At 31.0% G+C, this 23,820-nt stretch overlaps 1 protein-coding gene across 3 annotated transcripts; it reads left to right on the top strand.

Annotated features, from left to right (window-relative positions):
- Nucleotides 1-224: 224 nt before the first annotated feature.
- LOC130894171 (membrane-associated guanylate kinase, WW and PDZ domain-containing protein 1) lies at nt 225-22,558 on the top strand. Of its 3 annotated transcripts, none has more exons than XM_057800796.1 (5): nt 225-768; nt 13,239-13,353; nt 16,238-17,825; nt 18,532-18,907; nt 22,295-22,558. In XM_057800796.1, exons 2-5 carry the CDS (start codon nt 13,256-13,258, stop codon nt 22,468-22,470), a joined length of 2,238 nt encoding a protein of 745 aa, XP_057656779.1. In that variant the 5' UTR covers nt 225-768; nt 13,239-13,255; the 3' UTR covers nt 22,471-22,558. The 3 variants fall into 3 exon arrangements, with proteins under 3 accessions (XP_057656779.1, XP_057656786.1, XP_057656776.1); XM_057800793.1 differs by lacking the exons at nt 225-768; nt 13,239-13,353 and adding exons at nt 14,668-15,213; nt 15,286-15,797; XM_057800803.1 differs by lacking the exons at nt 225-768; nt 13,239-13,353 and adding an exon at nt 14,667-15,213.
- The last annotated feature ends 1,262 nt before the right edge of the window (nt 22,559-23,820 follow it).

Here is a 23,820-nt window from a genome sequence, read left to right as displayed (position 1 = left end):
TTTTTATCGCACTTTGCGTGAAAAATCGCGACCGCACTAATCCGAATGACTGCGCCACTTATAATTTTCGGTTTTCAAAAATTATTTTAAAAAAATTTATTTTACATAAAATTACAATATTTTATGTAGTTGAATGAATATAATTAATCTCAAGAGCGAACTAACTATAAACATTGTTAAGTTGTTTACAATAAGTCTTATTTATAATAAAATAAATGCTGATACAGTGTTTACGATATTTGATACAATTGCGTTTTTATAAAATGTCCTTCAAGAATTTTCTACATGTAACTTCTGTAATATTTTTGTTTAATTTCAAAAAAAAATATTGATGAAATACTTACTGCAATTAAATTTAGCACACAACCTTGATAATACCTCACTCAAGTTACGTATGAAGTAACAGCTGATAACATATAATAAATGTGATGACTTCGCGGAAACGTGGAAGATAATAAAAACTGCATTTCTTTTAATAATTCATTCTCTGTTCTAACTTTACTTAATAAACATATATTGTAATTGTAATTTTTGTTTTTAAAAATCCAAATTCGAAGTTTTAATATATAATTGGCGCAGTCAGTAGGATACGCACGGGTTTCGGAAGTGAACAGTTTCGCATTGTGCCGGAAGTGAAATTCGGGACCTTGGAGTTTCTACACCTTAAGTGCGTATTACGAACTTAAAAACTTTCGAAGTTGTGGCAACAGGAGCAGGGAATCAAGAAAAGGAGCAGGAAAGCAGAGCGCTCGAATCGACGAACAATCTGTAAGTGCCTTTTCCTTTTTACCTTTCCAAACCCCTCTGTATAAGAATTTTGGTAAAGATAGTTAAATTTTGTTCATTGCGAATAAATTGCTTATTATAATAATTAATTTTAAATTATTTTCATGAGCGATATTGATGAAATAATTAACGGAATTTCAAATATAGGATTAGACAACAAAAATAATATTAACACTCAACGGAATATTAATAAACAATTCACTAATTCTTTCAAATCAATAAATTCAACTATAAATATGCCTGAGATGAACTGGGATCTTTAAAAGTCTAGAATTAATAATATTAAACCGTATGACGGTAACAGTAACACGTTAAATAAATTTCTAATTAGGTGTGAAGACCTTATTAATGATTATCGGCAATTTAATGATGCACAATTATCTAAACACATATTCCAATCAGTTCAAGAAAAACTTATAGATAAAGCAGAAATATTAGTAGGTAATCGTGCTGAGTTAACAGACTGGCCGAGATTGAAAGAAGCCCTGATTCAGTGTTTCGCTGATCGTAGAAATATTGACTGTTTAGTACAAGAACTCACTAGAATGAAACCATTTAGGAACGCACCATTGATGAACTTTGGAAGTCGAATTCAATTATTAAGAAGTAGTATAGCGCAGAAAATTAGTAATAATCCTAACATAACTAACGCAGAGAAAGTGTGCCAAATAAACCATTATGATAAAACTGCACTTAGTACTTTTATAGCAGGTTGTAGTGGTACCTTGAGAAATAACTTGCATCTTAAAAATCCAGCCTCACTGGAAGATGTAATGGCCTATCTGAACGAATTTGAAAACTTTGAAAAATTATATGGCAATCTAAATGACAATAACCGAGCAACGACGTCCAGATTTAATAGTAATTATCGACAACCTTATTCACAACCAAGATACTATCCTGAAAACCAAACACAACCCTCTTTCCAACAACCCTATCATTCCGTTGACAATAATAAACCAGTTAATCAATTCCCCAGTCAACCTATTAACATCCAACCTAGACAAATGCCCCCCAGACAATACCCGACGAACAAACAAGTATTCGGACCTCCACAAAACGTTTTCAGACCAAACCAAAAACCCATGCACCAACTTCCTAAACCAACACCTATGTCAACGACTTCAAGAAATTCTTCCACATTATCACAAAGACAAAGATGGCCAAATAATAACAATTATAATCGAAATCAACAATTTCGAAATTCTGGACAGAATTCAAATTTTACTTCCGAAGAGCTATTCACAAACGATTACGACCAATCAGACGAACAACATTACTATCAGAACCAAAATACGGACGATAATGACCAAAATCAAATGTATTATAACTATGACAAGACAGAAAATGAAAATTTTATCCAAACGAGCCAACAACAAGGAATACCCTAGTAGAAATTAACATTTCAACAGAAAACGCATTACCTTACATAGAAATTAATAATCCCAAATTAAAATTACTTATAGATACCGGTAGTTCACGTTCAATTATTAAACCTGATATTACAGAAAAAACTTATCCAAATTCCGTTAATCGAATCAATGCACAAATTAAGACAGCTTTGGGTAGTCGAGATATTGTATATCAATCAACACTTAGAGCATTTCCTGAATTTCAGAATCCAAACTATTTCATCTCCTTTTTATTATTTGATTTCCACGAATATTTCGATGGTATTATAGGACTAAATGATTTAAGAAATATGAACTTTAATATTGATCTTATAAATAACAAATTAATAGGACCAAATACTGAGATACCTCTCAGATATAAACGGAAAGAAAACTCAAATATATTATTCTCAGTAGAACCACAACAAAAAATTCTAAAGAAGTTACCTGTTTCTATTTTTAATGGAGAAATATTGATAAATGAAGGTAAAATAGGACCATTATATATACCGCAAATTTTGACTGATGCCAGAAACGGATTTGCTCTTGTAGAAATCCAAAACAAAACAGATCAAACAATTTCAGTTAATCTTAAAGAACCTTTAGAGGTAGAGTCATTTGAAAAAACTAGTTATGATACCTTTAATGTTAATTCGTTTCTAAATTTAAATAACGAAGACAATAATAAATAAAAAAAAATATGGATATATCACAATTAATTAGGACAAACCACATGAACGCGGAAGAAAAAGCTGAAATCTTAAAGCTTATTCGAAAATTTTCAGACATCTTCTTTAAACCGGGTGATAAATTATCCTTCACGGCAAGAACAAAACACGAAATTAAAACGACCGACGAAATTCCTATACATTGTAAATCGTACAGATATCCCTATATTCATAAACAAGAAATAAATAACCAGATAGATGAAATGCTGGATAAAGGCATAATACGGCCCTCAACTTCACCATGGTCATCCCCTATTTGGATAGTCAATAAAAAAGAAGACCAATCAGGGAAACAAAAATATCGTCTAGTCATCGATTATCGGAAACTCAACGAAAAAACGATCCCAGATCGATATCCGATACCAAATATTAATTCGATTCTCGACAAACTGGGAAGATCAAACTATTTTTCAACTATTGACCTTTGGGCTGGTTTTCATCAAATCCAAATGGACAAAAATTCCATACCAAAAACAGCTTTTACTGTCGATAACGGCCATTATGAGTTTCTTAGAATGCCGTTTGGGTTAAGAAACTCGCCATCAACTTTTCAACGTGTTATGGATGAAATTTTAAAGGATCTCCAAAATAAAGTGTGTATGGTCTATATGGACGACATAATAATATTCAGTACCGGACTTCAAGAACACCTTCAAATTTTAAAACTTGTTTTTTCAAAACTACGCGAAGCGAAACTTAAAATTCAATTAGACAAATCAGAATTCCTACGAAAAGAGGTAGAATTTCTAGGTCATATAGTAACAACAGATGGGATAAAACCCAACCCAAAAAAAATCTCAGCTATTAAAAACTTTCCCTTACCAAAAACACAAAAAGAAATAAAATCTTTTCTAGGATTTTTAGGATACTACCGTAAATTTATAAAAAATTTTGCTAAAATCACATACATACAAAAGAATTTATAGATTGTTTTGAAACATGTAAAAATATCTTAACGTCTGAACCAGTTTTAATTTATCCGGATTTCGATAAAGAATTTGAAGTAACTACAGATAGTTCCAACTACGCAATAGGCGCAGTTCTTTCACAAATAACCACCTTATATGCTATGCATCAAGGACTCTCAATCCAGCCGAAATAAACTATTCAACGATTCAGAAAGAACTCCTAGCAATAGTATGGAGCTGCAAATACTTTCGCCCATACCTTTTCGGCCGAAAATTCACAATATATTCAGACCACAAGCCACTGCAATGGCTCTTCTCCATGAAAGACCCAAATTCTATGCTAGTCAGATGGAGATTGAAATTAGAAGAGTACGACTACGTCATCAAATATAAAAAAGGATCGTCGAACTCAGCCGCAGATGCCCTAAGTAGAAATCCATGCATAGAATTGAATGCTATGGATAATGAATCAATAATAAATAACGTAGGAGATGCGGACGAAATAATAGAAAACTTCCTACAAAATCCTGACGAAATTCCTCCACTCTCTAGCCCTGACCTCGAGGAAATACTGAATAATATAAGACCCACTGACACCGTAAATCAAGAAACAAATATAGTTCGAGACATACAAAAAGAATCAGATAGACTTCAAGATTCAAACTCAGAATCTGACATTGAAACTCAACATACGTCGAGAGAGAATCTTATCTTTTCTATTCCAATTACCGAGAGAGTATTAAACACATACAAGAACCAAATATTCATAACAACTGGAGAAATAGAATCGATCAAATGTAAAACTGCCAAAATTTTCGACAATACTAGATTATATGTTACACTACCTTCAAACATTTCTTCCTTCCATATAATAAATTTCGTAAGAAGAACACATCGCCCCAAAAAAAAGATACGCTATTTATTTCAAACACCGCGATTTACCTAGAATATTCACGACTACGATGCAATCGTACTTCAAAAATTCTGCTTTCAAAATTATACAAAGTAACACCGTTTTAGAGGATTTACAAACTAAAGAAGCACAAGTAGAGAAACTCAAATTTTATCATGAAACTAAAACTTGCCACCGCGGTATTAACGAAATGAAAATAGCACTTGGTAAACGATTTTATTGGCCAAAAATGTCCGATGACATTGTAGAATACGTGAATAATTGCGAAATTTGTCAAAAAAACAAATACGATCGAAACCCACCAGTAGAAAAATTCAACCTAACACCAACTACTTCACGTCCTTTTCAACATATTCATATTGACTGTTTTCAAATTTTAGGAAACACTTACTTAACCGTAATAGATACATTTTCTCGATACGGCCAAGCCTACCCTTTATCAGCTGTAAACGGAATATCTATAGTAGAATGCCTATTTAATTTTATAACACACCATGGATTACCCATAAAAATAACAGCAGATTCCGGTACGGAATTTAAAAATAAAGATCTTGAAAACTTTTGCGAACTTTACAAAATTGAACTTCACTTCACAACCGCTATAGAAACAGCAATTCATATAGCTCCGTGAAGAGATTTCATTCCACACTTATTGAACATGTACGATGTTTAAGAGAACAAAATCGAAGTCTCACATCAGATCAACTGATAAAACGGGCCATACTTGGGTATAACAACTCAATTCATAGTGTCACCAAATATACACCGTTCGAGGTAATAAAGGGACACATAAATGAAACAAACCCTTTTGACCTTAATGATCACATAATAATATCAGAATATGTACAAGCTCATAAACAAGCAACCACAAGACTTTACGAAAATATAACAGAGACTAATAAAACCATAAAAGAAAAGATTATTAATGAACGAAAAGCGCACCGAAGCCCCTGACTACAAAAACGAAAAAGTAGCCTATATTCGTACAAAAACAAGAAACAAAAAACTTCCAAAATTCGAAAAATTGAAAATATTAGCTCAGACAAAAAATAAATTAATAACAGATAAAAACATTTATCACAAAGCAAGTGCAAGAAAACCCAAAACTAATAAAAAACAAATTTTTCAGGAAGATGGGGCAGATGAAAATAATATTCCTAGCACTTCTGGCAATACAAAAACTGCACAAGAGTAACGCTACGGAAGACATAGACCTAACTACTATCGATAATCCTTTATTACCGATACAATTAGGAGACTCCCGTCTCATATATAGTAAACATACCTTTATACATTATTTAAATTTAGAACCTATTATTAAGCAATTGTTCAACATTGAAAAACATTTTTTCATTATAAAAAATAATTTAGAAGTGAGAAATGCAACTAATTCAATCTCATATCATGCCTTATCTCAAGACATGCTGTTGAGAACAGAATTTCTCGTCAAAATTACACGTACGAAACTTGATAATTTACAACCTCATATACGTAATAAAAGAAGTCGGTCGGTCAATTACAAAAATGGTTGTTTGGTACACTTGATACCGATGACGGTAATAAATATGATAACGCAATAAAAATTCTAGAAACAAACCAACAAAACATGATTACGGAAATAAACTTACAAAGTTCACTTTCCAAGAATCTTATAAGAAATTACAATGTAACAATTCACACCTTATCAAAAAATCAAGAAAAATTTGCAAATTCTCTCAAAAAATTTCAAATCAACGTGCAAAAATCAATCACTGAATCACACGAGTATTTAACCTTTCAAGCAATCATTTCACAAATAAATCTAGACTGTCAAAATATTATACATTCTTAGATAATTTGGAAGACGTTACAAAAAACGCTAGAATATTTAAGGAAAATTTACCCTGACAACCAAATTACAAAATTTAAAAACATTCTAACATACTACCAATTTTTAGGCACTCAAGTTTCGGTTGCTAATAATAAATTAATTTTTGCTATACATATACCAATTATCAAAGCCGAAGTCCTTAAATTATATCACCTCTTCCCCATCATTCAAAACAACCAAATATTCTCCCTAAAATACTCCTATCTGGCACGAAACAACTCGAATAATCAATTTATAGAAGAAATCTGTCCACTACTAGAAAATGTATATTTCTGCATCGAAGACCACTCTCCTGACGACAATTGCACCCTGCAGCTCCTCGAAAACCAATCGACTAAAGGTTGCCAAAAAATAAATTCAAAATTAGAAGAATCACTTACCGAACAAATCACACAAGACGAGATAATTATCATTCCAGCAAAAACGGAAAAAGTTTTTTCCAAATGCAACACAGACAAATATCTAGAAGTAAAAAAACCTACACTAATAAAAATACCAAAGTCATGTCAAATAGAAATAAACGCGAAAAAATTCTTCAACGACGTCAAAATACAACTAGGAAAACCACTACTTCTTCCCAAACCAATTACGGAAGAATACGATACGATTGCAGAATACGAAACACCCAAAATGGAAAAAATCAATTTAGAAGACATTCAAAAAATAAGCAGAATGACGAATCAACTCATACCACTAAAAATCCCAATATCCAACCACTATCCCAAAATTTCTGGTAGCTTATCTTTACTAGCCATAATTTTACTTATACTGGGATGGATTTTTAAGAAGAAAATCAAGAAAACCTTGCAAAAATGCAGCAGCAGCGGTTTTACGACTGATAATTTTGTTTCAATGTTTCTTTATTTATAAAGATTTTTTTTAAAGGAAACTACAACCTCTTTTAATGTAATTTTTTCTCCCCCATCCAGCGGTATGTATAAATTGAAGGAAGTGGAAAATTGATTAAGAAAAAAACATCTTTTTAATTGATTTTTTGTCTATTATAGGAAATATTGGTTTCCTGTAAAGATATCGTTCGATATGATTCATCTTAAATTTATCCAACTCTTATAGGAAATATTAGTTTCCTGTAAAGATAAAATGTATGATTTATCTCAAACTTTGAAAAATTATTCAAATATTATAATTTAAAATGTTTGTAGCTACTTAGCTCAAAATAATAAGATATTTATTATAAAAAAAAATAGTCGTGCGCATGCCCAAAAAAATTTTCTGTGTCGCTGGCGGAGTTCCTAACGCTCGTTTTACATACTGTAAATTGAAATGTCTATGAAAATCTTACCGTCCTTATTACATCTTCCTTATATACATACTGTATAAACAATGCTCTTTGTTGATGAAAATCCGACAAATAGCCGCGGAGATACAATGTAGTAGAGTCCTTATGACATCGTTCATAGTGTATACAATACCGTTTGTTTGAAAAAATCCAACCAGCAGTGCAACATACTTTATGTACACACTGTATATATTTTTAAAAAAAATGCCGATGACTCAGAAACCCACTTTACTTAAATACAGCTCCACAATTTTTATTTAAAAAAAAATTAATATAAAACGTTACGTCACGACTATGTGACGTCACGAACCGTTACGTCATGACTATCACGTCACAAATATGTGACGTCACGACTATAAACATATTATCTCTGTTACCATTCTTGAACCCGCATTAGATATCTACTCACATCAATTCTCATATATTTGAGTAAATTTGCATCTAACTTTGGTCAGATATCGTCGATTTACAACCATTGATGCCAGTTTAGGTCGATTATCACTTTGTGTTGATTGAAAATTTTCAAAGTCTATCTTCCTAATTTGAAGTCGAATCTCATCAATTCTCATATATTTGAGTAAGTTTGCATCTAACTTTGTCAGATATCGTCGATTTACAACCATTGATGCCAGTTTAGGTCGCTTGTCCCTTTGTGTTGATTAAAAATTTTCAAAGTCTATCTTCCTAATTTGAAGTCGAATCTCACCAATTCTTATAAACCCAAAAAAGTGGTAAAAACCGAAAATTATCAATAAAAACCCAAAAATTAGCTATAAAAACCAAAAATTAGCTATAAAAACCCAAAAAAGTGGAAAAAACTTAAAAATTAGCTAAAAAACTCGAAAAAAGTGGACAAAACCCAAGAATTAGCTATGCAAATCCGAAAATTAGCTATAAAAACCTAAAAATTAGCTATAAAACCCAAAAATTAGCTATAAAAACCCTCAAAATTGGAAAAAACCTAAAAATTAGCTATAATAACTCAAAAAAAGTGGAAAAAACCAAAAAATTAGCAATAAAAACCCAAGAATTCGCTATAAAAACCCAAAAATTAGCAATAAAAACATAAAAATTGGCTATAAAACCCAAAAATTAGCTATAAAAAACCGAGAAAAGTACATAAAACCCAAGAATTAGCTATGCAAATCCGAAAATCAGCTAAGTTTAGGGGGTTTTATAGCTAATTTTCGGGTTTTTATAGCTAATTTTTGAGTTTTTATAGCTAATTTTTGGTTTTTGTAGCTAATTTTTGGGTTTTTATTGCTAATTTTTAGTTTTTTGCTACTTTTTTCGGGTTTTTATAGCAATTTTTTCGGTTTTTCACAAGTTTGGGGGTTTTTATAGCTAAATTTAGGGGGTTTTATAGCTAATTTTTGGGTTTATAGCTAATTTTTGGTTTTGTCCACATTTTCGGGTTTATAACTAATTTTTGTGTTTTTTAAAGTTTGCGGGTTTTTATAGCTAATTTTTGGGTTTTATAGCTAATTTTTAGTTTTTTCAACATTTTTCGGGTTTATAACTAATTTTTGGGTTTTTTTAAAGTTTGCGGGTTTTTATAGCTAAGTTTAGGAGTTTTTATAGCTAATTTTTGAGTTTTATAGCTAATTTTTAGGTTTTTATAGATGATTTTCGGATTTGCATAGCTAATTAAATATCCGTTTACATTGCTTTATGATTTTCGCTATTGCTCATCAGATGACACTCTTGTCCGTTTTGGAAGTTTATAAAAATAAAACTATTAAAATGGAATATCTGATAATATTAAAAATTTGAAATACAATGCCAATTGAAACAAATGATCATCGAATACAAAAACAACAGACGAAAATTTGAAATGATCCATTCAATTTCAAGTTGAAAGCTAAAGATTTATTTAAAAAATCAAATAATTTTTGTTTTTCAGAGTTAAAAATGAATATGGGGATTAAATAAATACAATGAATATGTATACACTACTTTTATATTTATAAACAATATTTAGATCCGGTTTAAAATTAGAACGCTATAAAATTTAGAGTTAGTGCTATATATACATAGTGTCATAAACACAGAGAAGAGTCGTATAGGGGAGCTCAAAATACGACCCTCAGGGTCAATTCACTTCAATACCAATTTGCATCCCTGATAAGTTATAGATAAAAAAATTCACATTTAATAGTTAGGTCACCCCTAATCAATCCCCCTAGAGTGGTTCGTTCGCCCTCTACTCGCCGTTACTTAATCCCCTTAACAGTCTCCTCGAGTGTACCAAATTTGCTATTTTATGTTAGAGGGTTACAAAGAAAACATTTTTTTTTTTCGAAATTTTGGGCCCCACTCTGATGTCCTACAACTCCTCGGAAAAAAAATTGATATAGAGATGAATTATCCCCAATCGTCTTTTTCTTATGTGGGACACTCTATATAATATAAAACAGGCCGCTTTTCTCCATTTGATCCTATCATATGCCCCTTCTTCCCAAACTTTCTTATACCCTTTTTCACCTCTTCTATCCCCATTTCTTCGTTGTTCTTTCTTTTTTCTCTTTACCCCTCTCTCAATATCTTTAAAATTATCGCTTCGTGTGATATGATTAAAGGTAATCACACACAAAACATTCATTTTAAATTAGACTTCCAGAATTATACGAGATTTGACCATTAAATAAAATTATAAAAATAAAAAAACTTCTTATTCCCAAAAAAAATTAACTTCAGTAACATGATTTGTATTTGTTCTAAAAGGATTATTGAGTTTTGGATGGTTGTTTAAGTGATGTTTTCCCCTTGAAAATAAAATAACAACCTTAAACTTCAGGAGGCTCGTTGGAAAAGGATAAGGATACCAAACTAATATTCTTACAATATCCCAGAGGTGCTGCTCTATTGGATCCAAACCATGGCTGCACAACAAATATATGTTGATTTCATTCGAGTAAAATCCATAACAGTCCATCACAAGTAAGCAATGCGTGAAGGTGTAACTCCATAAATCTAACCTAACCATAAATCGCACAAACGGCATCTTCCATTTCGAAATTTTGTTTTCAGTTTGATACTAAATGAATCAGAAAATCTAATCCATACTCACATTCCATCATTATCTCCTGATAATTTAATAGTTGATTAAATTGTTGGAATAATTTTCGAATTATTAACACACTTACTTTCATTTATGTAACACTACTAATAAGATGCTACAGTTTTCGAACTCTTATTCTATATTAAAATGATATTCCAACTAACATAAATATCACTTGGTTTGGTGTATTCATTTTTAATAATTTATTTATTTTTTCAACAAAAGAAACATCAGGATATTGAATAGTAATGAAATTGACCCTTTCCATCCTTATCTTTGATAACACTTTCATACGGGAACGTTGGCTGCTTTTACATTGGAGGCATCAGGTACTCTTCAAATCTGAAATTGATAAAGAACAAAAATTTAAACAGGCAGATATATGATCAACTTTTAAGAGTTCAAAAACATTCATGACAGCAGTTGAAATATAATAAAACTGATAACTTGCATAAAAAATTTATTGATAAAAAAAGCAAATCTAGAATACATCTTTGCTTTAAACATTTTCGAAAAAAAAGTATAACGAATCAAGTTCTGTTTTCATTTGTACCAAATACATGGAGATTTATTATTCTAACTATCATAAAACAATTGCCAAATATATGAATATACAAAAAGAATTTTTCAAAGTTCAATGCAACATCTAATAAATGAGAAAAGTAATACATATATTGATGAAATTTGAGATATTCAGATACATACTCACCTTTTTTCAATTTAAGAGTTGTCAGCTCAAGTTTCATATTTGTTTTTAAATGGATAACAATTCAAGATGGATCCAGCCGAGACTTCTCAAACTTCATGTTCATCGATGGTAACATTGAAGTGTCTTCCATAACTTGATCAATAACTTTAATTTGCCTGAAACAATTGCTCTAGGTCCTTTAGATGTGCTGTTCCAGAATAAACTTTAACCTACAGAATGATCACTATCCTAATTTGAATTTAATTAAATAATTTAATTATTACCTGGTAAATTGAATGTTTAACTTTCAATTGCCCCCATCAACGTTTTTTATTATACATTCTATCAAATAATAATGACAAATTTGTAGACACGTTTTGAGTACAAATCTTCAAATTTTCCATATAAAAAATATCTTGTTAGTCTAATATTCAGCATTGCTTTTCCTTCCTGTTACAATACCATGAAATATAATCAAATTATGTTTACACAGATATGATTAACATATACTACTACGAATTTAGTGTTAATGATAAATAATACAAGAATTAAAATTATAGTTATAAGTCATAAATAGAACAGAGTTATGGTTGTAGCCCAATAGCAATCCCTGATTCCAAAAATGAACCTAACCTTAATATAATCTTGTTCTATTCGAAAATTAAACATATTTAATGGAGATTGTATTATATTGTAGGAAGTATAGCTGATTTAATAACACTGATGATAGAATTAAAGTCAGGAGAATTTCAGTGAAACTAAACGAATAGAAACAAGGTAAGGGTAGAAAGTTGGATATCAAACAACAAGTAAACGAGGGAGGAAACACTAATCTGAAGAAAAAAATGCTTATCAACTAGTGAAAATAATATAAATTAACACGATAATGAAGTGAGTAGCTCGGAATCTATTTTGAAAACAAAAAAGGAACAAAAAACGCAAAGAAAAAAATGGTATGAGTGATAATCAACAAGGAGAGAATGAAAAATAAAAAAAAAGTATCAAATGATGGATGGCAGCTCAGTTGATGGTGAAAAAGAACAATTAAATCAGGATAACGATACTACAGAACCAAGTCCAAAAAAAAAAAGGAAAAGAAAACAAAATTATCAGCTAGCAGCCATTTAAATGGATAGGTTAATGGTGAAAAAGAACAAGTAGATGGAAATGATAGTTTAGAACGTAGTCTGAAAATAAAGAAGGCAAAGAAAGATAAATTATTAACAAACAGTGTTTTAAATAGTATAGTTGATAGTGAAATGTTTCTATAGATTGTGAAAAGAAAAATATCAAAAGTGTTTTAAAAATATAAATATGGACCAATTGAGGAGACATTAAGGTTTAAAGGTATACCCGTTGTGTTCCAAAAATACCCAAAAAAGTGACTGCCATCAGAAAATAATTTCATCCTGATATAAAGAGTAATATTCAATTTCCAAATCAAATATATTATATTATTTCAAATACTATCTAAATTTATTAATTAACAGATTCAACATAGATAACTAATGGTAATCCATATTAAATTTTATTATTGATTGCTTTAATATTTTCTCATTAGTATTGGCATTTTTTTACCTTCATTTTTTACAGATTTGTCTAACAAGAAGATGCTCAAAATGCGTTTCCACAAAATGGTAATGTTTTCAAAGAAAAGCATTTGTGTGTTCGTTGGTGTGGATCTACTACAAAAAATGATGAGTGCAAGGTAATATTTGTTGGAAATTTGAATTTCTGTAAGTTTTTTTAATGTCATACATATTTTTGAATATTCACTAAGTATTAATTATATTTATTATTCCTTTGAGATCTAAGGAGCTGAAGAAGAGCAGTTATGGAAATTATTTGAACCTTGTGGTTTGATAGAATCAGCTGTTAGAATTGTCAGAGACCCTCGTACCAGTATGGGAAAAAGATTTAACTATGTCAATTTCAAAGATGCCGATGTCGTACAATTAGATCTCCAAATGGAAAATTTGAAACTTTGTGATCAGGAATTGAGAATTAAAAGCGAGGCGTATAACTGGTTGCGGATATGACAGGCGCTACAAAAACACTTTCAATAAAAATCAAAAAAGAAAATTGAATTTTCACGAAAACCATTTCTCAAATTCGAAAACTGATGTGATTTTCGGAATCTCCATGAGAAAATGCATGATACCACGTGTTTTCTCAATACTTTCCTTTTTCTGATGTGATTAGATAGTTTTTTTTTAAATATTAAATTTGTATATATGTAATTGATAAGTCTCACCCTTAAGGAGAGGCAACCAATCATACACAATGCTTAGAACTGGTTGTTGAATAAACAGGAAAAAGACTATTAATAGTTCCCGGCATCGCTCGGTAGACAGCGACAAAATCGTAAAATCATAGAATAAGTAAAAGGATTGAGGTTTCAAATCAAAAAAATTTATTATTTTATCTATGAGTCGTTTAACGGGTTGCGGATATGACAGGCGCTACAAAACACGTGCGAGAATGTCCGAACCACACTTCCCTCACAGTTCTCGCTACATAGTAGAGAAAAGTTTGTGTCTTATAGGGCAGATAGTGGTGCGTGAATCAAGAGGAAAAAATTGGATTTTCACGAAAATCATTGCACAAATTCGAAAACTGATGTGATTTTCGGAATCTCCATGGGCAAATACATGACACCACACGTTTTTTTCGATACTTTCGAAGTATGCCATTTCTTCAAATTTTCAAAGACTAACCGTTTGAAATAAAATCCCCATCCCAAGGATGATGGGTAAATTTATGCAAACTTCCTTTTACGATATGATTCCAATATTAATAAAAATTAAGAAAAGAATATTTACAGTATAACCGTAAAATGAAATCCTCAATTATAACTAGATAATATCTCTAGTAATTATTCTACATGTATAACTTATAGTCGTCTCTGTGAACCTCTTAATAAACAAAGAGGTAACATCCGTTTTTTGTTATTTAAAACTTGAAAAGACTATATTATAGAATAAGTAAAAGGATAGCGGTTTCATTTCAAAAAATATTTTTATTTTATCTATGCGTATAACGGGTTGCGGATATGACAGGCGCTACGAAACACATGCGTCCTCTCTGCCAGAATGTCCGAACCACACTTTGAATTCCATACTGTTCTCACGGTAAAGTAGAGAGGAAAGTTTGTGTCTTGTCGGGCAGATGGCGATGGGTGAATTAAGTGGAGACAATAGGTTAAGTTTAATTGGGTATTTTTTTGATTTAATAAAGATACAAAAATAAACGATAAATTTCTTCTCCAGAAACACTACTTCAGATTATTTGAAATCAAAATGCGAATTATGAAAATTCTACCTAGTGCGTATGTATTATATACGGCACGAAAAGCCAAATTTTGTACCTTGCAACCCCTGAGGATTGTGTCAACACGGTTGTTAGCCTTGAATCGCATTAGACATGCTAACATTGTTTCTCGTACGACAAGCATGGTTGTCGTGTCTCCACTTCGCTTTAGAAATGTACCCTAAAGTGCTACTTATTTCAGCAATGAATCAAATATAATTTATCTATGGGAGATTCCCGAATGAACGCACCTTAATAGGTAATTAAGCTATAATGATTGTTGATGTCAATGTCAATTATTTTATATGCAATATTTTTGTTTATTTTTTAGATGTTTAGGTAATCTACGGATTACAAGTACAAAGTTAAAAGTGTAATTTAAAGTGAATGTAATGTGTATTAAGTGTAAACCAAAAGTTATTGTTGATGTTTTCCGTTAAAGTTGTGACGTTACACTTTCAGAGTGTCAGTCAGCTTTATTAAATTATGTTTATATTTCTTTAAAGTATGTCAACAAATATGATGGAAAAGTTTCTAGATGAAAGAACACAAAAATACCAATTTCTGAAATGTTTATATACAATGCAAATATTATTATAAGCCGAGTTTTAAAAATTAATTGCGCTTATGAAATTGTTAAAATTCATATATTATGAGTCACACAAAGGAACACAACCCCCTTTCCCAACCTTTAAGAGTTGAAACTGATGGTACACTACACCCCGGAGAAGATACATACTTCGGAGATGTAAATAACCATAATGATAATTTGGATTCCTTGGGCCCTCTACCTCCCAAATGGGAAAAAGCTTATACTGAGAGTGGAGAAGTATATTTTATAGAGTGAGTTCTCACAAAATTTCTGCTAAAATATAAAAAAGTAGTAATATTTTCCAAAAATGGGATTTTTATTAGTTGCAAGGGCAAATAAAATAATTTATATTCAGAAAGTATTAGTATAAATTTGATAGTCTCAATTTTGAAAATATGATTAAGAATCATGTAAATTATTATATTATGACTATAGTAGCAATTCATAAATATAAAAGTTTCAGTCAGTTTTCTAATGGAAAGAAATATCTATATGTTATGTGAATTTTTAAGTTTTAATATTGAAATTAAAGGAATAAAAGTACAAATAAATATATTATATGAAAATTATATATATATATATATATATATATATATATATATATATATATATATATATATATATATATATATATATATAAACCAAAATGTGATATTAGGTTGCTTATTGTTTAAATGGTTTTTTATTTCAGTCATTCTACTGGTACATCACATTGGTTGGATCCTCGATTATCAAAATTTCAGAAAAAAACTTTAGAAGACTGTATGGATGATGAGCTGCCGTATGGTTGGGAAAAGATAAGTGATCCTCATTATGGTACATATTTCATAGATCATGTCAATAGAAGAACTCAATATGAAAACCCTGTCATCCAAGCAAAAAGAGCAGCTTCACAGGCATCTGCAAGAGTTAGTAGAATATCTTTTACAAAAGATCCATCAGAATTATGTGGTCAACGTTTCAAAACTTCTCTAGTTAAGTCATCTAGGGGCTTAGGTTTCACTATTGTAGGAGGAGATGATGGAGTAGATGAATTTCTCCAAATAAAATCTGTAGTGCCTAAAGGCCCAGCATGGGTAGATGGACAGCTACAAACAGGAGATGTAATAGTATTTGTTAATGATACATGTGTTCTTGGTTATACACATAACCAAATTGTTAGACTATTTCAATCCATTAGTGTTGGTTCAACTGTAGCTTTAGAAGTTTGTCGAGGTTACCCTTTGCCTTTTGATCCAAATGATCCAAATACAGAAGTAGTAACTACTATAGCTGTGGATACACATTTACAACCTGTTTCTGATGAAAAATGTTTGGTTGACAAGAATTATAATTTTGTTGAGGGAGAAGAAATCTCTCATAATGATAAGACTATTTTAGATTCTAGTAATGATATAGATGAGCTCTTGAAAGGCATGGGAAATATTTCAGTTAGCAAAATAGATGTAAATGTAAGAATAGTTAAGGGAAATTTAGGATTTGGATTTACAATAGCTGATAGTGCATGTGGGCAAAGAGTTAAAAAAATTCTCGACCACCAACGCTGTAAAAACCTACAAGAAGGTGATATACTTATAGAAATAAATGATATTTCATTACAAAATATGTCTCACGATGAAGTGGTACAAGTCTTGAAAAACTGTCCTTATAATAGTGAAGCTAGCATATGTGTTCAAAGAGGATGCTCAACAAAAACGCCCACAGTTAGAAATAAACCCAGAAAATTAGATATTCGTCATAATGGCAAGGATGTATGTAATGCATATAGAAGCAAAACACCAACAGCTGATATTTATAGTACTCAACCTAGGGAAATTCTCCCAAGTAGACCTAAAACTCCTTTGGTAGATACAAGGAGTTTATCCAAAACTCCAATTAAAGATATTAACTCCAATCAAGAAATTTTCAAATGTGACTATGACAATATTAACACTGATAGATCTCGATTACGTTTATCACTCATTGATAACCGAGAAGAAGACATAGATAATCTAGATTTAGTCCTTGAAACCCAAAATAAATCTGTGGAAGAATTAGATAAGTTTAATTTATATAACCCTGTATCTCATAGATATGATTGCTCTTGTGCTTATTGCTCAAATCCCCGTTCAGCATTAGTTGAATCCATTGACACCTATGAAAATGTCAAAAAATATAATGGAAACGATTGGTGGTATCCCTCCCCTAATATAGAATATGTAACAACAGCAATCACATTAAACAGACAAGAGACTGGATTTGGATTTAGAATAATAGGAGGGATAGAAGACAAATCTCAAGTAAGTGGTTTAATGTAAATTTTCATGAGCATTAATGTTGATTGTACTGTTCAGATAAAAAAATTGAAATTAGAAAAAGATATAGTCAAAAGCTAAAGTACAAAAAGTTGTGTTCTCTATTTGTATTTCAATAAGATGAAAGTCTCTTACACTATTTCATATTTCCTTATATTGTGTGAAAATTATTTGACGTCTGACCCAAATTATGAAATCTCTAAGCTTTTTTGTCGTCTGGGCAAGCAAAAAAATATGCTTATCATCGAGAACATTATGTACACTAACTCTAACGTAGCTGTTTTTGAACCCACAAATGTCTCAAGAATTTTTAAATTTCCAATATGGTGCAACTGGTAAACTTAAACCTTTTTTTTTATAAGTCTGATGTATACTGTCATTTTCAATGTTGTTATTTGAATCAGATATATTAAATATTTCATAGAAAATTTTTAATACCGTAATTTTTGGTTAATTAATTCCCTGATAATTACATGTACTTTGGTATTATATTGCCACAATCCCATGAAAAATACATTCATATATTGGAATGAAGTATTTTGTCAACTAGCTTATGAACGTTATTATATCCTATATTAAACACTTTGGTATATGTGTTTTATATATATATATATATATATATATATATATATATATATATATATATATATATATATATAAAGGATGGCTTTACATGTTATGTTCTACATAGGTTGCTGTTGGGCACATAGTAGCAGGAGGCGCAGCAGATTTGGATGGAAGAATAAGGTCTGGAGATGAAATAGTAAGTGTGGAAGGTTATTCTGTTATAAAAGCTTCACATCGACAAGTAGTCCAACTCATCAATGCAGCAGCAGCAAGAGGTCAAGTTAATCTCATTCTCAGAAGACGTATAAATCCTCAAATACCTATTAGTACAGGAAATTGGCAGGCTGAAAATTATCCCCAACTGTCTACAGTCAATATGAATTTTATATCCAGCAACTCTCATCCTTCCACAACATATGAAGTTACAGTCCAAAGGACTGAAAATGAAGGATTTGGATTTGTCATCATTTCGTCTGCAAACAAAATAGGATCTACAATTGGTAAATATGTTGATCTATTATTAAAAGTTACTTTGCTAATATAGATTCAAATTAACTATTTAGCGACGGGATGTATATACACTTATCAGATACACAGTATGCAAGAAATGGCGAAAACTGCATGTTCTTAATTAATAATTTATTGAATTTGAATAGTATATTGAAATAACAATGTTTATTTCCAAAATTATTTGATTATAAAAAATAACAAACCAATAAGAATAAAGGAAAACCATGTTGTTTGTTAATTACATATACCTAGCTATGTTAAATTTCTGTAGAGTTCGAATAACTGACCTGAGAAGAAGTTTTGTGGAGAACAATTTGCTTCGTGCACCTGTTTTATAGCAAATAAGAGAAGCAATAATTCTAGATCTTCAAAGAACGGATGCTCATCTCGCATTACAAAATGCAAACGGTACACACGGTGAAACCCACTCTGGCGAAGAAGAAGAAGTAATCAACGACAATCACACTTTTCAACAATACCTAAATAAATAGATAAAGTGTCACTCGAAATGTGCAAGGCATTAGCAGAATTTGAAGACACAAACCCAACTAAAATTCTAATAATATCATTTCAGAAGTTCACACATTAATAGATAGCCTCTGCTACGGCTACAACACGCTCGAGCGGCTTCATTCGCTTATTTACTGTAGAGCTGTTGTGGCAAAAATCTGTATCAATAACATAACATCAATAAAAAATCCTTGGTAGCTACATCGCTTACAACGTTCCACCAATACAATTAGGAGCTAACTAGGACACTCAACGGAGTATAAGATTTTTGCACAACCCTCTAAACTGTCGAGAGGCATATCGAGGAAAATAATATCTTACAGAAGGAACAGAAATATTGAAGGAGAGATCATCAAGAGTGAAAAGAACAACTTGTTATAGACACTGTGATACTTCGACAGGCACAGAAAGATCACCAGAATATACACACTGTTTTTGTTGTGTGAAGAAAGCATTGGATGGTGTACCTCATTCCTGGCTAGTTGAGGCCTTGTAGATTTAAAAATGCCACTCATCTATTGTAAGCTTCCTTTTAACATTGATGAAAGGATAACAAACAAACCTACATCTGCAAATCGGTCCAAGTTCCAGAAGTACTAACAAGTACTAACAAAATACCTATGGGAATATACCAAGGTGACTCCTTTAGCCCGTTGTGGTTTTGTCTTACGATGCCTCATCGATGCTCATTGATACCAAATACAGTTTTAACATCAAAGTTAACAGAAACACCACTAATTGTATCAACTCCCATCTTTTCTACGTAAATGATATTATAAGCAGCATATGATCGTCAAATCAGTCACCTCCATATAAACCATCTATTCTCCATTGATATATATATATATATATATATATATATATATATATATATATATATATATATATATATATATTTACAGTCACCTCCATATAAACCATCTATTCTCCATTGATATATATATATATATATATATATATATATATATATATATATATATATATATATATATATATATATATATATATATATATATGGAATTTGGAATGCAAGACCCTACATATCGAGAAAGCTAGTGTCATAAACGAAAATGTGCAATCACCCAACGGTGATATTCTACATGCAATAGAAAACGGGCAAACTTATAAATACCTAGGACTTCAGCAGGCAAAAGCTAGAATCCAGGATCAATACACCAAAAGAGTGAAGTCACTTATGCAGTCCGAATTAAATGCAGGCAACTTAGTCCAGGCAATCAACACCTATGCCATATCTGTTTTAACATATTCTTTTGGGATTCTGAAATGGATGAAAACAGAGGTAGAAGATATTCAGAGGTTGACACGAACAATGATGACAAAGAACAACAACGACCACCAGAAGTAATCCACTATTAGAATAACATTACCCAGTAAGAGGACTGAAGAAGCTCAATTGACCTTGTCAACATATAGTTTCGACAGGTAATGAAACTACATGAATTCGTTCACAGGAAATCTGTTTACTCGCCTTGGCAGAATTTGACTTCGAGTTATTATTATAACACCGAGAAGTTGGAACAATTGTCACAAAAGACATAAATCAACAACGACTGACTATCTGCACCAACATAATTATGTGTGCAATACCATTCACCAGAAACTTGCCAACGCCGTATTACAAGTGCAAGCGGCAGGTGGTGTGACAGTTTTAGACTCTACTACGATAGGTCCGTTTTCAACCATAGACTGGTGACGAATAACAGAGATGACTTGGTTGTGGTCGATAAAAGAGTCAATTTAGTCCTTCTCCTCGACATAACAATATCGAACACTCATAATATTCTCAACAAATACTAGGAGAAAGTGGTGGCCAAGTACGCGGATATCACAATCGTGATTGAATAGATGTGGCACAGCGAAAATGTGGTAACAGTCCCAGTTACTAGGTGAGCAATCGGTGTCGTGCCTAAGACTGCGAGGTAGCATCGTCAAACTGGAATTATCAAAAAACGCCTTCGCCTTCATCTAGGAGGCTGTGGTATTGAGTACTTGCTATACAGTACAGACTCAAGTTTATTATGTGACCAGAGCCTAATTTTTTGATACTTTATAACCCGACACATCTACAGGATTGTTGTCTGGATTACTGATAGCACCAGTGTATACAAACATTTTCATAATAATGCCACTTTTACAGTCCCATATTATAAATAATTTCACACCAAATCTTCTCCTCTTTCAGGGATTATATTGTTTAAACGAAAGCCTTCCTTCAAACAGCAGCATCTGTTGGTCTAAGACCAATTTTTGAAATGCACGAAAAAATTCCAAAAATCGATCTCCCGTAAAGTACTTCCCTAAAAAATATGTTCTAATCATGGGATCTTTGGATATGCAGCATCAAAATTGCGATTTCAAGAAATGTGTACATTTCACATTCATAATCTCTTCATTACTAGATTAAACTGTCAATAGGAAAGTTTGGTGCATTAGATATTGATGGTTTATCTACATTTTACCGTGTAAAACGTAAAAATAGGTCTAAAATTTACGGAAAAAATATGTCGACTAAATATTTTTAATCTGGATGCAGTAATGCGTTATCAATATTCACTTGAAGGAAACCAGTTGACTTGTAAAAAGCAGTTATTTTATTTCCAAAGCATATCTTTATAATATTGAAGACATAAAGTAGTACCTAAATTAGGTGTAATCTTTTAGTTAAGTTATTTTATATAATTTTGAAAAATGCTTATTGTTGTGGCATGTCCTTAAAGGGTTAAATATTTTTATTATTAGTACATGCTAAATGTAGGTAGGATTTCCTAAACTTCCTAAATAAAATAATTATTATTCAAATGAAATGAATGTATAAATTGATCCTAATGATATTGTTTATTCTACAGGTCGATTAATAGAAGACAGCCCAGCAGAAAAATGTGGAAAATTGCGAGTAGGGGATTACATAGTTGCTGTAAATCACATAGACATTATGCATTTAAGTCATGGTGATATTGTGAATCTCATTAAAGATTCTGGTCTCTCTGTCACTTTAACAATTGGAACTCACTCTGATCTTTGATTAAGATATATATTATTTTATGTAAAACTGATTATACATTAGAAGTAAAATGAGAAAAGACTAATATGAATTAAAATTACACAAATAAACTATTCTATCTGTTTAACCACACTAAGAAAATAATTTGCAGCATCAGGACAGTTGATATTTAATAAAGCTCATGGATATAATGAAATAGAATAAAAAGTTTGGAATATAAGGATGCTACAGAAGAACAAAACAATACTCATAAAGATATATAGATATTGAGAGTTGTTTATTTATTTGAATGTTAATTATTTTTCAGTGGCGTTATCAAATACAATATAAATATCTACTTCAAAATGCTCAATTGTCAAATCAAGCTTTCTTCTCCACTAGTAAAGGTACTACAGGGTGTTCCAGGACTTGACGCAAAAAACTCGGGAGTGAGAAGCATATTTTCTAAATTATAATTCGAACATTATGAATTTTTCAATCGAATTTTTTAACAAAAAGGTAATCTTTGCTTAACTCGATAGAATTTATGGTTTCGCAGATATGTAGATTTTTAGATCGTTGCCCATGACAAGGAATTATCATATATTGTAATGTATTGTAATTGTAATTATTATAAGTATTGATTGAAAACACAATCAAACATTTCTAATTGAAATGTAGAAAATTTAGTTGCTTAGCCTACAAATTATCAAATGAAAACAAAAACAACTTCCAGAGTCTATGGAGGATAATTTTTTGAAATTTGGAAAATCATTCCAAGGTTCTGCCTCATAGTGTCACAATGGAGGTTTATTCTATCGATCATTTAGTTCCTTGTGTTTATCGGTGTTGCATATACCAAACTTTTAAGATATCCTCAAAAAAAGAATCCATTGTATTTATTTCAGGGGGACATTCTGTATATCTAAATTGGACAAGATAATAAATTCAAAATAGTAAAATTATTGGATTTTACTACTACAGGATGGTAGAAATAACTGAAAATCATTTAATTTGATTAACTGAAATATTAAAAATAATATACCATAAATCAACTTCAGGTGCTATCAATTCTGAAATACAAAACCGAACTATAATACTAGAAAAACCTGCTTATACATCTAATGAAAAGGTGGAATGTTTTTAGCGCTGTTGATAAAATTGATTATACTACTATGAATCATTTTGTCAGTTTATCTCAAGTAAAATTGAATTCGACACTAATTTTCCATTTTTTTTCCTTTGGCGCTAAAAATTTTAAGTAAAACTTGTTTGTACCATAGTATCACATCCTGTCTATCACTGTGAACAAATATAAGATTCAACAACAACTCAACAAAAACTATCGAACTTCAATTGATGATAACTAGTATTGATTACATTGGTTTGTAA

The sequence above is a fragment of the Diorhabda carinulata genome, chromosome 1 (genome assembly GCF_026250575.1).
Source record: "Diorhabda carinulata isolate Delta chromosome 1, icDioCari1.1, whole genome shotgun sequence".
Classification (NCBI taxonomy): domain Eukaryota; kingdom Metazoa; phylum Arthropoda; class Insecta; order Coleoptera; family Chrysomelidae; genus Diorhabda; species Diorhabda carinulata.
Note: the sequence above shows the minus strand (reverse complement) of the source record. Positions and strands in the feature narration are given on the sequence as shown.

What these genes read in the sequence shown, in the direction of transcription:
- LOC130894171 (XM_057800793.1), top strand. Translation starts at nt 15,607, where the DNA reads ATGAGTCACACAAAGGAACACAACCCCCTTTCCCAACCTTTAAGAGTT. An exon ending in GGATAGAAGACAAATCTCAA is followed by an intron (nt 17,826 to 18,531) that starts GTAAGTGGTTTA and finishes TGTTCTACATAG; the next exon opens with GTTGCTGTTGGGCACATAGT. An exon ending in CAAAATAGGATCTACAATTG is followed by an intron (nt 18,908 to 22,294) that starts GTAAATATGTTG and finishes TTTATTCTACAG; the next exon opens with GTCGATTAATAGAAGACAGC.